General features: G+C 37.6%; 1 protein-coding gene across 1 annotated transcript in view; it reads right to left on the minus strand.

Moving 5' to 3' along the window:
- MSH3 (mutS homolog 3) overlaps window positions 1-16,938 on the minus strand; it is a 186,014-nt gene that overhangs the window by 84,146 nt on the left and 84,930 nt on the right. The window contains 1 exon segment of the mRNA XM_045999684.1: window positions 12,928-13,060. Within this exon segment, the coding sequence (XP_045855640.1) occupies window positions 12,928-13,060 (133 nt within the window).

Consider the following 16,938-nt stretch of genomic DNA (forward strand, 5'->3'; position numbering starts at 1 on the left):
GATTTTCTACTGTACAAGCGTCAATGCCCCTAACTCCTGCACAGTTCAAGGGAGTTGAGGACAGCTGTACTCCCAATACCCTTTCTCAGGATGCTTCTAGAAAATGCACTCTATCAGAATGAAGTAATAAACCAAGGAGAATTCAGAAAGATTGAACCAAAGATTCAATTCAAGAGAAATAAATCAAAGAAAGTAGCTATACAACTAATATAGAGGGCAATCAGTCCAGGTTTGACCAGGTAAAATGAAATAGAATATTTGATGAAAATAAGTATCTTGAGTTAATGATAAGTACACATAATAAATAGTATACAGGGGTAACTGGGTGGCTCAGTGAGTTGAAGCCTCTGCCTTCGGCTTAGGTCATGATCCCAGGGTCCTGGGATCGGGCCCCACATCAGGCTCTCTGCTCGGCGTGGAGCCTGCTTCCCCCTCTCTCTCTCTGCCTGCCTCTCTGCCTACTAGTGATCTCTGTCTGTCAAATAAATAAATAAAATCTTGAAAAAAAAAAATAAATAGTATACAAAGGGGTACCAGGGTGGCTTGGTCAGTTAAGCATCTGCCTCGGCTCAGATCATGGTCTTAGGGTCGTGGGATCAAGTCCCACACCTGGCTCTCTGCTCAGTGGGTAGTCTACCTCTCCCTCCATGCTCCCCCTCACAAATAAATAAGTAAAATCTTCAAGAAAAAATAAAATAAAAAATAAATAGTATATATAAAATGAATTAATGCTAAGGACATATTTAGAAAGAATTAACTAAAAAGAATGAACTAAATTATGCAAAAAAAATAAGTTAGGTCCAACTGAATAAAAGTTGAATTTGAAGTGTATCATAAAATATCTCTTCCCCAGAAGAAAAGCTGGATTTTTGTATTGTGGAGCCCAGAAGTTTTTTGGCCAACAGTCAATAGTTAATTATTAAATAGATACATTCTAACAGAAGTGAAAAAATAAAAGTAAACATTTCAATACAATTTTTGAAATAATTTCTTATAATGAGAAACCAGAAAGGGTTTGATTTTTCACCCTCAGATACAAAATTTAAGTGAGCAACAGAAGCAAAATGAAAACAAAGTGCTTTGTAATCAAGTTTTAAGTGCCCAAGCCAGGTTGCTTTCTAGTTTCTTAAACAGAATAACTGAGTAGAGCTGCCAGAAAGCTGAAGAGAAGGTGAAGTAGTAGCTCCTGGAGTCACTCATGTTTAACCCCATTTCAGCAGCAAACTTCTCTGTGGAAGAGCTGTAGAACACATTCGTAAGCGTGGAAACGGGTCATCATGGGACTGGAAGAACGCCAGCCTGAGTTCCATACTGAGAAGGTGGCTCTAGGCTTATATCAGTCTGGCCAAGAAATTATTCTCGCCTACAAAATTCTGGAAACAGTCTCCTCTAACATTTACTAAGTGCTATAATCCTTTAAATGTACTCACCCATCTTAGCAGTTATGTATCATTTTCTTAAAAAATAGTTCTTGAGCAAAGTTAATATGGGTTTCTAAGACTAACAGTGTTCTAAGACTTGGATTTGAAGTTTTACTATAAGATACTAATTTTATATATATAAATATGTATGTATCTATGTATACACATATATTAGTAAAATACTTTTACTAATAAGGAAATGTTTGTTTTGTTTCAGGGTTGGGCTTCTTGGTATCTTCTATTATTATCGACATGAGAATACCTATTTGTGACTATTCCACGGCACTTTCCACACAGCCATATGGCCTAGGCTTACCACTTCCACAACATCCAAACAGTGTTCCTAACCATTTTATGAATTTTACATAATTGGCACAGTCCGTACCCAGGATATCACTCACCATTTGGTGCATACAGCAGAAGTTTATTTAGAGTAAATTAACGATAAAGAACAGACATGTGTTTGATGGTGTGTTCCAAGAGCCAACTAACTAATCTATAAAAATTTGGTTCAAAGCATTTAGACTTCCTCAAGTTGGTCTGTTACCAAGTCATTTCTAATCCTCACTTTTCAAATCAATCTTCAGGCACACTTGTATAAACATTAAAGCAGCAATAAGGAAAAACTTCTGAGTGAGTCATAAGTTCCTTCACTAAAGTACAATTTGAAATTCTAAAACAAAAGTCATTCTTAGTTACTTTTAAAAATGAATTCAATTCTATACCATATAATTTTAATTGTATGTAAAATTGAAAAAAAAAAAGTAAAAAAAAAAAAAAAAAAGACAAACCCATAGATGCAGAGAATTAGATGTGTGGTTGCCAGAGATGGGCCAAGGAGGGCAAGTGGATGAAACAGTTGAAGATGATCAACAGGTACAAACTTCCAATTATAAAATAAATAAGTTCCAGAGACTTAATATATAGCATGGTAACTACAGTTAATAAAACTGCACCATTGTCTGGATACTACTAATAGAGCAGATCTTAAAAGTTCTCATCATAAGAAAAGGAAGACTTTATAACTACATGTAGTGATGAAAGTTAATTAGACCTATTGGGATTATTTCTCAGTATATACAAAGATCAAACCATTGATTACGTGGTATAACACAATACAGACATACATACATACAACGCTCTATGTCAATTGTATCTCAATTTAAAAAAAGAATTAGAGGGGCGCCTGGGTGGCTCAGTGGGTTAAAGCCTCTGCCTTCGGCTCAGGTCATGATCCCAGGGTCCTGGGATCGAGCCCCACATCGGGCTCTCTGCTCCGCAGGGAGCCTGCTTCCTCCTCTCTCTCTGCCTGCCTCTCTGCCTAGTTATGATTTCTCTCTGTCAAATAAATAAAATAAAAAAAAAAAAAAAAAGAATTAGATTCTTTTACCAGAGTTTTTAAACTTTTGTAAATACACAACCCAATGGATTGAAAACATCAAAGCAAATTTTGAAGAGAGGAAGCGAAGCCCAATAGAAGTCATAGCGCCATGGAAAGATGCTTCTGTCCTGACGCCACAAGTACTTTGACTCAGCTCTTTCAGCAATTAATAATTTTCTCAGCTTTGTCCCTATTTTTTCCTTGAGAAAAACAAAAATCTTTAATAACTGTCAGTGAAACCTTTCAAGCAGTGAAGACTGCTTGGAGACTTATTCCTTGATGAAGGGTAGTAAGTACCGATCGTAAGGCCCTAGACTAATGATACCCCCTAACGAATGGTTTGACGTTCGTAACCTCAGCAGTGTCAACCATAAAACTTTCAACTACATTAGTCCCCCCTTATCTATGGGGGATATGTTCCAAGACCCCTAACGGGTATCTGAAACCACAGATAGTACCTAGCCCCACAGGTGCTGTTTTTTCGTATACACATACACCTATGACAGAGTTTAACTGAAAAACTAGGCACAGTAAGAGGTGCACAATAACTAATAATCAAGGAAAACAATTATAATGATATACTGTAATAAAAGTTGTATGAATGTGGTCTCCCTCTCTCCCTGTCAAAATACATTATACTGTACTCACCCTTCATATGCTGATGTGCGATGATAAAATGCCTAGCGATGAGATGAAGTGAGGTAAATGTCGCCGGCACTGTGACAGAGAGTTAGGCTATTACTGATCTTCTGACAGTATATCAGAAGATGACTAGCTGCTTCTAGATTGCTGTTGATGGTGGGTACCTGGGACCACAGGTAATGGGACGGTACAATATCAGCACAAGCTTTGTTTCTGCCAGCAAAGCAACACCACAAGGGCACCAACTTGCAGTACAGAAGACTCCACTGACCCCGTAACCAACTCATGCATTCTTCCCAAGGGATTAGTGTTTCCCAGTTCTGGTTTATTCTTTGTTTTCAAATTTAGCTGAAGCATATGGAGCAGTTACATAAGTCCTCTTGGGCACTGCAAGTATTCTCAGAAGCAGTACTTATCGTTCCAGTAAAACTTTGTGGGGGAAAGGACTAAAAAAGGTAAAGACTAATGAAAAATTGGTCACAACTAAAATGTGGGCACATAAAAATTGTTCTATAATAACATTATGACATTGGCAAGGATCTACATTTGGGCAGAAAATAAAGATGGCTCATGTCAGGATAACCAGGAAAAAAATACAATGGTAGTCAAAACTACTACATCAAAAATGGTCATGTCCAAAGTGTACCCACTAAAAACCCAGTCAAAGACCCTAATATAAATACTAATTCTGTCTCTGACTAACAAGCTACTAACTCTCTTCTCAGCATCATCATTTTATCCACGGTAATGCATGCTGTGGTAGCATTATATAGAGAGACACAGCCTTCCTTTAGTAAGAAAGTGAGAAACACAGTATCTCCTCAATTTCATAAAGTTTTTACAAGAGACAAAGTGCCTAAAGTATGTGAATGACTCCCACAACAGGTAAAACACTATAGAAAGTTTATCAACAATATAAATATACTTAATTGATTTTGGTTAATTCTAAGCATATTTTGAAGATAAATTATTTCTGTTAAGTGTGAAAAATCTCTTGGATTTTTTTTCATTGAACTGGCACTAACTTATTTACTTTTAATTAAGTTTTTATTTTAGTGCCAGTATACTTAACAGAAAGTGTTACATTAGTTTCAGGTGTACAATATTGAAGTTTAACAATTCCATATATCACCCAGTGCTCACCACGACAAGGACACTCCTGAATCCCAAGCACCTATTTTATCCTTCCCCCTCCCCACTTCCCCTCTGGTTACCATCAGTTTGTTCTGTATAGTTAGGAGTCTGTTTCTTGATCTGTGTCTCTCTTATTTTTTCCCTCTGCTTATTTGTTTTGTTTCTTAAATTCCACATGAGTGAAATCATATGGTATTTGTCTTCCTCACTTATTTCGCTTAGTATTATAATCTTCTGCTTCATCCATATCATAGCAAATGATAAGATTTCATTATTTTTTATGGTTGAATTTCACTGTATGTGTGTGTGTGTGTACATATGTATATATATACATACACCACCTTTTCCTTATCTATTCATCAATCAATGGACACCTGAACTGTTTCCACAATTTGGCTATTGTAAATAATGCTGTAACAGACCAGACAAAAGGGTCTATGTATCCCTTTGAATTAGCATTCTTGTATTCTTCGGGTAAATACCCAGTAGTACAACTGCTGGATCATAGGGTGGTTTTAACTTTCTGAGGGACCCCCAAACTGTTTTTCGCAACGGTTGTATCACTTTGCATTTGCTTCAAAAGTGCAAGAGGGTTCCTTTTCCTCCACATCCTTGCTGACACCTGTTGTTTCTTATATTATTGATTTTATCCATTCTCACAGGTGTGAGGTAATATTTACTGTAGGTTTGATTTGCATGTCCCTGATAAGTGATAATGAGCATCTTTTCATGTGTCTGTTGGCTATCTGGATGTCTTCTTTGGAGAAATGTCTGTTCATGTCTTCTGCCCATTTTTTAATTGCATTATTTGGGTTTTAGGTGTTGAGCTATATAATTCTTTACATATTTTCAATACTAACTCTTTATCGGATATGTCATTTATCTTCTCCTATTCCAATGGTTGCCTTTTAGTTTTGTTGACTGTTTCCTTCACTGTGCAGAAGCTTTTTACTTTGATGTAGTCCCAATCATTTATTTTTGCTTTTATTTCCCTTGCCTCAGGACACATTACCTAGAAAGACGTTGCTACAGCTGATGTCAACAAAAGTTATTGCCTGTGTACTCTTCTAGGATTTTTATGGCTTCAGGTCTCATATTTAGGTCTTTAATCCATTTTGAACTTATTTCTGTGTATGCTGTAAGAAAGTGGTCCAATTTCTTTTTTTTTAAGATTTTTGAATTTATTTCTTAGTGAGTGAGTGCAAGTAGGGGGAGGGGCAGAGGGAGAAGGACAGAATCTTAAGCAGACTCCCTACTGAGTGAAGAGCCTGACAACCAGGGCTTGATCTCAGGACCCATGAGTTCATGACCTGAGGTGAAACCAAGACGTGGACACTTATCCAACTGTGCCACCCAGGCACTCCAAGATTGTCTTTTTCCTGTGGATATTTTTTCTTGGTTTGTTGAAGGTTCAGTGACCATTTAATTGTGGGTTTGTTTCAGTATTTTCTCTTCTGTTCCGCTGATCTATGCATCTATTTTTATGCCAGTACCATACTATTTTGATTCTACAGCTTTGTAATAAAACTTAAAATTCAGAATTGTGATGCCTCCAGCTTTGCTTTTCTTTTTTTTAAGATTGCTTTAGCTACTTCAGGTCTTCTGAGGTTCCACACAGATTTTAGGGTTATTTGTTCTAGTTCTGTGAATAAAAAGCTGTTGGTACTTTGATGGGATTCCATTAAATCTGTAGATTGCTCAGGGTAGTACAGACATTTGAACAACATTTGTTCTTCCAAATACTGAAGCATAGACTGTCTTTCCATTTCTTGGTGTTGTCTTCAATTACTGTCATCTGTGTTTTTGTTGTTGTTGGAAGTTTTATTTTTTAGTGTTTATTTTTATTTGAGTTGAAACACATTGTTACATTAGTTTCAGGTGTATAACATAGCAATTTGACAACTCTATACATCACCCTCATTCACCATAAGGGCAGCAACCATCTGTCACGATGTCATTACAGTATTATAGATATATTATATAGATATAATATAGATATTATAGATATAATACAGTACTGTATTTCCTATGCAGTACATTTTATTTCCATGACTTCTACATTCCATAACAGGAAGCATGCACCCCCCACTCCCTTTTATCCATTTTGTCCATCCCCCCACCTTCTTCCTTCTGGCAACCATCAGTTTGTTCTCTATTCACATATCTGATTCTGCTTTTTTGTTTGTTCATTTGCTTTACTTCTCTCAGTCTGACTTATTTCACATAGTATAATAAACTTTTTTAATTTTTTTATTTTATTTTTTCAGTGTTCCAAGATTCATTGTTTATGTACCACACCCAGTGCTCCATGCAATATGTGCCCTCCTTAATACCCCCTACCCCACTCCCCTTCAAAACCCTCAGTTTGTTTCTCAGGCTCTACAGTCTCTCATGGTTCGTCTCCCCCTCCAATTTCCCCTAATTCACTTTTCCTTTCCTTCTCCTAATGTCCTCCATGTTACTCCTTATGCTCCACAAGTAAGTGAAACTGTATGATAATTGACTGTCTCTGCTTGACTTATTTCACTCAGCATAATCTACTCCAGTCCCATCCATGTTGATACAAAATTTGGGTATTCATCCTTTCTGACGGAGGCATAAAATTCCATTGTATATATGGACCATATCTTCTTTATCCATTTGTCCACTGAAGGGCATCTTGGCTCTTTCCACAGTTTGGTGACTGTGGCCACTGCTGCTATGAACACTGGGGTACATATGGCCCTTCTTTTCACTACATCTCTATCTTTGGGGTAAATACCTAGTAGTGCACTACCCTATGACCCTGCAATTGCATAATACACTTTGGGTCCACTGATGTCTTGCAAATGGCAAGATCTCATACTTTTTAATTTTTATAGCTGAATTATACTGTATATATACACCACACTTTCCTTATTGATTTGCTCATATTTGTTTTTTGTATTCCATGCATAAGTGATATCATATGGTATCTGTCTTTCTCTGATTTATTCCACCTAGCATTATACCTTCTAGGTCTATTCATGTTGTCAAAAATGTCAAGATCTCTTTCTTTTCATGGCTCAATAATACTCCATTTTGTAATATTCCAATATATCTCTCATCTTCTTTTTTTTTTTTAAGCTTTCACTTAAACCCCAGCTTGTAAACAATGTACTACCAGCTTTGGGTATACAATTCAGTGACTCAACACCTTTACACAATACCCAGTACTCATCACAAGTGTACTCCTTCATCTCCATCACCTATTTCACCTATTCCCCCACCCACTTCCTCTTTCATAAACAACAGTTTGCTCTCTATAATTAAGAGTCTCCCTGGAGCACCTGCATGGCTCATTCACTTGAGTGTCTGCCTTCAACCCAGGTCATGAACTCAGGGTCCTGGGATTAAGTCCCATGTCAAGCTCTGTGTTCAGCAGAGAGTCTGCCTCTCCCTCTCCCTCTGTCCCTGCAAACCACTTGTGCTCGCTCTCTCTCAAATAAATATATATGTTTTTAAAAAGTCTTTTGGGGTACCTGGGTGGCTCAGTGGGTTAACGCCTCTGCCTTTGGCTCAGGTCATGATCCCAGAGTCCTGGGATTGAGCCCTGCCTCGGGCTCTCTGCTCAGCAGGGAGCCTGCTTCCTCCTCTCTCTCTGCCTGACTCTCTGCCTACTTGTGATCTCTGACTGTCACATAAATAAATAAACTCTTAAAAAAAAATAAAAGTCTTTCATGGTTTGCTCACTCTTTTTTTTTCCCCTATGTTCATTTGTTTTGCTTCTTAAATTCTACACAAGTGAAATCATCTGGTATTTGTCTTTTTTGACTTTACTCATTTAGCATAATATTCTCTAAGGCACCATCAACAACATAACAAATGACAAGATTTTGTTCTTTTTTATGGTTGACTAATATTCCATTGTATCACTCACACACACACACACACACCCCATTTTGTGTGTGTGTGTGTGCGTATCACATCTTTTTTTTTTTTATATTTTATTTATTTGACAGAGAGAAATCACAACTAGGCAGAGAGGCAGGCAGAGAGAGGAGGAAGCAGGCTCCCGGCCGAGCAGAGAGCCTGATGTGGGGCTCAATCCCAGGACCCTGGGATCATGACCTGAGCCGAAGGCAGAGGCTTTAACCCACTGAGCCACCCAGGCACGCCAGTATCACATCTTCTTTACCAATTTATCAGTTGGACATTTCATCAGTGTTTTATAGTTTTCAGAGTATAGGTGTTTCATGTCTTTGGTTAGATTTATTTCTAGGTATCATATTATTTATTTTTGGTGCAATTGTAAATGGGCTTGTTTTCTTAATTTCTCTTTCTGCTGCCTCATTATTGGTATACACAAATGCAACAGATTTCTGTACATTGATTTTTCTATCATGGGACTTGACTCAATTTATCAGTTCTAGAAGTTTTTTGGTAGAGTCTTTCGGGTTTTCCCTAGGGAATATCACGTCATCTGAAAATAGCTAAAGTTTTACTTCTTCCTTACCATTGTGGATGCATTTTATTTCTTTCCCTTGTCTGACTGTTGTCGCTAGGACATCTAGTACTATGGTGAATAAATGCGGTGAGAGTGGACATCCTTGTCTTACTCCTTATCTTATTTAGTTTTTCTCCACTAAGGATTATATTAGCTGCAAGTTTTTCATATATGCCCTTTATTATGTTGAGGTATGTTCCCTCTAAACCTACTTTGTTGAAGGTTTTTATCATGAATGGATGTTGCACTTTGTCAAATGCCTTTTCTGCAACTACTGAAATGATCACAATTCTTGTCCTTTCTCTTATTGATAATGATGTATCATGTTGATTTAGGAATACTGAACCACCCCTGCAGCCCAGAAATAAATCCCACTTGATTGTGATGGGTTTTTTTCGGTTGTTTTTTTTTTTTTTTTTTAATGGAGGGTTGAATTTAGTTTGTTATTATTTTGTTGGGTTTTTTTGTATCTATGTTCATCAGGAATATTGGCCTATAAATTTCTTTTTCAGCAGTGTCTTTATCCATCCCATTTTGGTATGAGGACAATGCTGGCCTCACACAACGAATTCGAAGGTTTTCCTTACTCTTCTATTTTTTTGGAATAGTTTGAGAATATTAGGTATAAACTCTTCTTTAAATGTTTAGTAGAATTCATCTGTGAAGTCATCTGGTCCAGGGCTTTTGTTTGTTGGGAGATTTTTGATTACCGAATCAGTTTCTTTGCTGGTTATTGGTCTGTTCAAGTTTTCTATTTCTCCTTGTTTCAGTTTTGGTAGTTCATATGTTTCTAGGAATTTATCCATTTCTTCCAGGTTGTCCAATTTGTTGACATATAGTTTCTAACATTCTGATTGTTGGTATTTCTATGGTTTTGGTTGTTATTTCTCCTCTCTCATTAGTGATTTTATTTATTTGAGTACTTTCTTTTTTTCTTGGTAAGTCTGGCTAGGGGTTTATCTATCTTATTATTTATTTTCAAAGAACCACCTTCTGTTTTCATTGATCTATTCTACTGTTTTTTGTTTCCATATCATTTATTGCTCTGATCTTTATTATTTCCTTCCTTCTCCTGATTTTAGGTTTTGTTTGCTGCTCTTTTTCTAGAACCTTTAGGTATAAGGTTAGTTTGTTTATTTGAGATTTGTCTTGCTTCTTGAGGTAGGCACCTGTACTGTTATAAAACTTCCCTCTTATGACTGCCTTTGCTGTGTCCCAAAAGTTTTGGACCATCATGTTTTGTGTGGGGTTTTTTTGTTTTTGTTTTTGTTTTTATTTTAGAGATTTTATTTATTTGACAGAGAGAGACACAGCAAGAGAGGGAACACAAGCAGAGGGAGTGGAAGAGGAAGTAGCTGGCTTCCTGCTGAGCAGGGAGACTGATGCAGGGTTCGATCCCAGGCCTCTGGGGTCATGACCTGAGCTGAAGGCAGATGTTTAACCGACTGAGCCACCCAAGCAGCTCTGGGCCATCAAGTTTTCATTTGTATTTGTTTCCATGTAGTTTTGTCTTTCTCCTTTGATTTCCTGGCTGATTCACCATTCCTCATTTAGTACCATGTTGTTTAACCTCCATGTATTTGGGGTCTTTACAGATTTTTTCTTGTGGTTGACTCCCAGTTTCATAGCATTGTGGTCAGAAAAGATGCCTGGTATGACTTTGATCTTCTCAAATTTGCTGAGGATTGTTTTGTGGGCTAATACGTGATCTATTCTAGAGAATGTTCTGTGTGCACTTGAAAAGAATGTGTATACTGTTGGTTAAGGATGGAATGTTCTGAATTTATCTGTTAAGTCCGTCTGGTGCAATGTGCCATTCAAAACCACTGTTTCCTTGATTTTCTGTTTAGATGATCTGTGCATTGATCTATTATTGTTTTATTAATTAGTTCTTCTATGTTGGTTATTAACTATTTATGTATTTGGGTGCTATGTTGGATACATACATATTTACAATTGTTACATCTTCTTGTGGGATTGTCCCCTTTATTATTATTTAGTGCACTTCTTTGTCTCTTGCTACAGTGTTTGTTTTAAAGTCCAGTTTGTCCAATATAAGTATTGCTACCCTGGCTTTCTTCAGACATCCATTTACATGGTAGATGTTTCTCTATTCCCTCATTTTTAATCTGCTGGTGTCCTGAGGTATAAAATGAATCTCTTGTAGGCAGCGTATAGATGGGCCTTGTTTTTTTTTTAATTCATTCTGTCTTTTGATTATTTAGTCCATTTATATTCGAAATAATTACTGACAGATATGTATTTATTGCCATTTTATTATTTGTTTTGTGGTTGTTTCTTAAGACTTTCTCTGATCCTTTCTTGTCTTTCTCTCTTTCATGTTTTATTGATTTTCTTTGGTGATACATTTAGATTTCTTTCTCTTTATTCTTTACAAGTCTACCAGTGATTTTTAATATATGGTTACCATTAGGTTTGTATATAACCTTATCTGCATGTAGCAGTCTCTATTAAGTTGATGGCTGTTTAAGTTTGAACCCTCCTCTTCTCCCCATGTTTTAGGTATATGTTATTATAATTTATATCCTTTTTGTGAGTTCCTTGACTGATTTTTTACAGAAATATTCATTTTTACTGCTTTTGAATTTCCTAGCTTTATACTTCATTTTTGGTCTCTTCTTTACATTCAACTTTCCCTTTAATATTTCTTACGATGCTGGTTTAGTGGCCATGAACTCCTTTTAGTTTTTGTTCGTCTGGGAAACTATCTCTCCTATTCTGAATGATAGCCTTGCTGGACAAAGTATTCTTGGCTGAGGATTTTTCCCATTATGCACTTTGAGTATATTGTGCCACTCCTTTCTGATTTGCAAAGTTTCCGTATCTTTGCAGAAAGATCTTTTTTTTTTTTTTTTTTTTTTTTAAAGATTTTTTTTATTTATTTATTTGACAGATAGAGATCACAAGTAGGGAGAGAGGCAGGCAGAGAGAGAGAGAGAGAGAGAGGAGGAAGCAGGCTCCCCGCCAAGCAGAGAGCCCGACGCGGGACTCGATCCCAGGACCCCGAGATCATGACCTGAGCTGAAGGCAGCAGCTTAAACCACTGAGCCACCCAGGCGCCCCTGCAGAAAGATCTTTGCAGAAAAAATCTCCTGCTAGCCTCATGGGAAAATCCTTTCTTGTTATTGTTATGACAAACTGCAAAGCTTAAGAGATAAAAATCAAAATAATGCTTTTTACTTAGCTTCCATACCCAAACTCATTTGCATACTGATACCACCACAGATATATAAGCAGATTTTTCCTTTAGATAACTCAAATAAGAAGTTGTCCTGGGGTCAAAAGAAAGAAGGCAACTCGCTTTAAAAATGGCTAGTTTAGGGGTACCTCGATGGCACAGTTGATTAAGTGATGGATTCTTGGTTTCAGCTCAGGTTGTGATCTTAGGATCATGGGATCAAGTCCCACTTCTGGCTCTGTGTTTAGCACAGGGTCTGCTTTGGAATCTCTCTCCCCTCCCTGCTCACCCCACAGCCCCCGGAGGGCACATGTGCAGGCCCGCACTCTCTCTCTCTCTCAAATAATTAATCTTTCTTTTAAAAATGGCCACTCTAAGAAATTTCCTGTTTTGATGATGGTCCACATTTTGAGAATGAAATTTGAGAATATCCTGCATTATAATAGAAGGACCTCTATGTATTGCTGTAGTTAACAGAAATGGGCAAATTTTACTTTTTACAATGCAAAAATTGAAATAACTTTAATTTGTGCCATTAAACGTTCTAAGAATTCTCTCAGGTTATCCACAAGATTTCACAAAATAATAACAAGATAAATCTCTGAGATGTTTTCCTTTACCATCTGGTGTCCTCATGTTGAAGAACATTATCAGTTTTACTCTATCTGATTTCTATCACACTTACTTTTTTGTGATAAATGCTACAGAGTCCTCTCTCTATATCAGGCAGTTTATGCAGATGATTTTCTATCTGACCAAACACACTGGATTCTGAGTGGAGCACTTCATATACAGCATCTAGTCGAGCATTTATCTCCCTGTGAGAACAGAGTAGTAACAATTATAAGATATGTTAGCAACTCGGAACATAGACATTTCCCACTTTTATGCCCAGCACCGTGACAATAGCTACTTAGAAAAACATTAAGGGACTCCTCCTCCATGCCTCTGGCCCTTCCTAATCCCTATCATTTGAATCAAAGAGCAGGTACCATACAAGGGAAGTCATTAGCTAGGTGCAGCAGAAACTGCCTCATTAGCTTTTCTGTTCCCCCTGGGCAAACACACAGATGACATTTCCCAGTTTCCCTCTGCAATTAGGCAAGGCCCTGTACCCAAGTTGTAGACAATAAAATGTAAGCAGGAACAATTAAGCCACTTCTGGCTCGGGCCCATAAAATCATCCTGTGTGATCTTTCACATTGCTCTTTCCTCACTGAATGTTGGGCCCAGAACAATCTTAGAAGCCACATGGAAGACTGTCTTAGCCTGGGTCTGTTAGTGGAGCAGAAAACCCATCACCCCCATATTTGCTACCAGCTGGATGTTATATTAGCAAGAAATAAACTTTTATTGTACTTAAATCACTGAGACTGAGGATTTATTTACTACAACTGCTTGTTTGACCTTGGCTAATACAATAGGTCCACAATGGGCAACTGAGTTTTCTAGTCTGATTGAAATGACTAATCATATCAGTCAAATACCACTTCATTCAGTCAGCCAACCACTTTGATAGAAGATTTGGTGGTGTTGGTTGAACTGATCACCTGTTTGACTGAAGTGGGATGAGGCATACCGAGCCTGAGCTAAGACTGGGAGCAGAAACAGAGAGTACAGAAGATTAGACATCAGGAGACAAGGGCAGACCAGAGTTGCAGCGTGGGCCACCGGGGAGAAAACGGTGAGGCTGTCAACTTAAAATGGAAACCTGATTGACTAAATGTCCCCTAAATGGGATGTGGCCCATCTAGCACCTAAAAATGCCAAAGGTAGGTATGATGGCCATAATGTATTAAAGACTGAGATAAGTACACATACCTAGTAGATAATGAGCACTCAGTAAATTTTTTTTTAAATGAACGAATGAGCAAGTAAGCCAAAAATCAAAGAATGAACTGACACTTCGGGCCAAAGGGAAACATGACCTTCTGAATACACGTTTGTCTAACAAAGTTCTGTTGATACCATACCACTGATGTAAAGGGCAAGCCTCAGAATCCTGCCTAGCTGACTGTTAAATTGAGAACTTCCCAGTTAATTGAGTGCTTTTCTCTTTATTATCCTTTCAACTACTCTGTGAGGTTATGCCTGTTTACAACATGCATACTAACTTGGTTTCATTTCTAACCCATTTTTCTCTGGCTCATACTCTACTATGTAGAACAGGTATCTGGTTCAGCATGACACAGTAGAACACATCTGAGCTCTGTAGACAGACACACTGGTTCCTCCATTCTCAGTGGGCTGGCCTCTTAAATCAATCCATTTCTTTCCATCTCTACTATCGTCACACTAGTTTAAGTAAAAATTGTTTCTCACACAGACTACAAAGAGAGCTTCCTAACTTTTCCTCCATCCACTTCTGTTCCTGTTTCCAATCCAGTCTCCACACAGTAGCCCGAGTGGTTTTCCAACCATACCTCTGCTTTCACCTCTTCAACGACTTGCCAATAATCTTAGATGCAAATCCAGAGTCCTTCATTGACCCAGAAGACAACTGGTCCCTGCTCACCTCTCAAGTCTCAATTCAGGCTGCTGCCACTCTCTTCCTCTCACTGTAACTTTCAGTTAAACTGAACCTGTTGCATGTTTTGGTCACTCCACGTTCTCTGACATCAGGGCCTCCTCATTTGCTGCTTACTCTGCCTTGAAGACTCTCTTCCTCTTTTCTACTACCTACCAGCTCCACTTTGCTTGGCAAACTCCTACTTACCCTTCTTCTGAAAGGGCTTTTTGGACTCACCAGACCAGATTTAATCCTCGATCATTCTTTTCCACACAACCCTCTACTGTTTTTCCATAGTGGAAATCGTAATTGTATTTACTTCTCTGTTTTTTCTGCTGGACTGTAAGCTCAGTGAGAACAGGGATCATTTCTTCATTCCCACAGTTCTGGGATGACAATATGTGTTCAATAAGTAGTTCTTGAATTCAATTCAGCTCAATTCCAAAGACTACATATAAAGTAAATCAAGATGAGGTGAAAAAAATAAAAAATTAAATTTTCTTCGCATAGGATTGTTGTGATAAAATAAATCAATGTTTTACCCTAACGTTTACCCAAAATGCTATACAAATATAAAGTTTTATTTTAATAACTCACTCCTGCATAAATGAAAGATAACACCAATTGGAACAGACTAGGTTGATGCTACAGATGGTATGAGGACAGATAAAATAATACCATCTGTGAACGTATAAGACAGCCTACAAAGATAGCTGCTCTCTCAAAAATTATAAAGGTTGTTGGAGATACGAAAAAATAAAAGCAAAAGAGGTTAATAAAAGCTCAAGTCATATTTATGAAATCTTCCAGAAGATTTTTTTTAAATAGACAAAAAACTATAAATTTCTTAGAAAGAGATGAAAAAGGTTGTGCTAAGTTGGTCTGCAATCTGGAAAAGTACAAAGGTACTGGCTTTTTATTTTAGCCTAATGAAAGCACAGGCAAAAGCATATTTACTATGAATCATTTTGGTTTTAACCCGGCCTTCACTGGTTAGGGAGGTAATCGCTCAGAAGTTAAAAATCTGGGCAGCTGACCTCAGTTCAAATCCAGCCTCTATCATTTACCAGTTATTTAGTCTTGCCCTAGTTTCTCCATCTACAAAATGGGAATAATAATGGTCTCTAACTCAGAGCTGTACAAGAATGCAATGAAATAATGCATGGTAAACAGTACAGTGCCTGGTACACAGTAACTACTTAGTCCAGATTAGCTGTTAATGGTGATCTTTATTTGCTTATACAATTTGTTTGGTAGGTACCACAAAGAACAGCAGGAGATGGATTAGAAGGCTGCACTGAGAATGACTGAACTCATTACTGGTGTTTGTTTATTTATTTATTTATTTATTTATTTTTAAAGATTTTATTTATTTATTTGACAGACAGAGATCACAGGTAGGCAGAGAGGCAGCCAGAGAGAGAGGAGGGGAAGCAGGCTCCCCGCTGAGCAGAGAGCCCGATGTGGGGCTCGATCCCAGGACCCTGGAACCATGACCTGGGCCGAACGCATTGGCTTTAACCCACTGAGCCACCCAGGTGCCCCCATTACTGGTGTTTAAAACAGGCAGGAAGAGAGTGAAAGGGTGTGTGGCACTGATTACTATAAACTTCTCACCACTGGGGGAGCTACAGTTCTACTTTTATCTCCTATCTGCAGATCAGAATGCAAATTACTAAAATAACTTCTAATCAAGTTTTTTTTTTTTTAAGTTTGCGTATCTTGGAACTGTTCTTTACTTGGCAGGAGTAACAAGACTTGCCAAATAACTCTAATAAAACAGTATGTCAGATTACCAAAATAGAGAAAAAATGTTTTGGTGCAATCAATGAGAGATTCAGTGATCATGACAGTCAACAAAACAAGAAGTAGCATTGTCCAAAAAAAAAAAAAAAAAAAAAGGCACTGTCAACTAGATGATGATAAAAGTTTTTGTGTCAGGATGCCCTATAGTATCCTATAGTTGATTTTACAGCATGACACATTCCAAACACATGAAAGGAAGACACTTGAGTCATTTCATTCTATATAACAAAAAACAATGGACTTGAGGTCCTTTGATGACAAAGATTCTTCTTTACCGCCAAAGACCCAAGGACTAAAAGTGGGTGTCACTGGAGTCCTTCACATTTGAAGAATTGGGTGATGACGCCAGTATCTGTTGTGTGTGGCTGTCACTCAGGAACA

This window comes from Meles meles, chromosome 3 (assembly GCF_922984935.1).
Source record: "Meles meles chromosome 3, mMelMel3.1 paternal haplotype, whole genome shotgun sequence".
NCBI lineage: Eukaryota > Metazoa > Chordata > Mammalia > Carnivora > Mustelidae > Meles > Meles meles.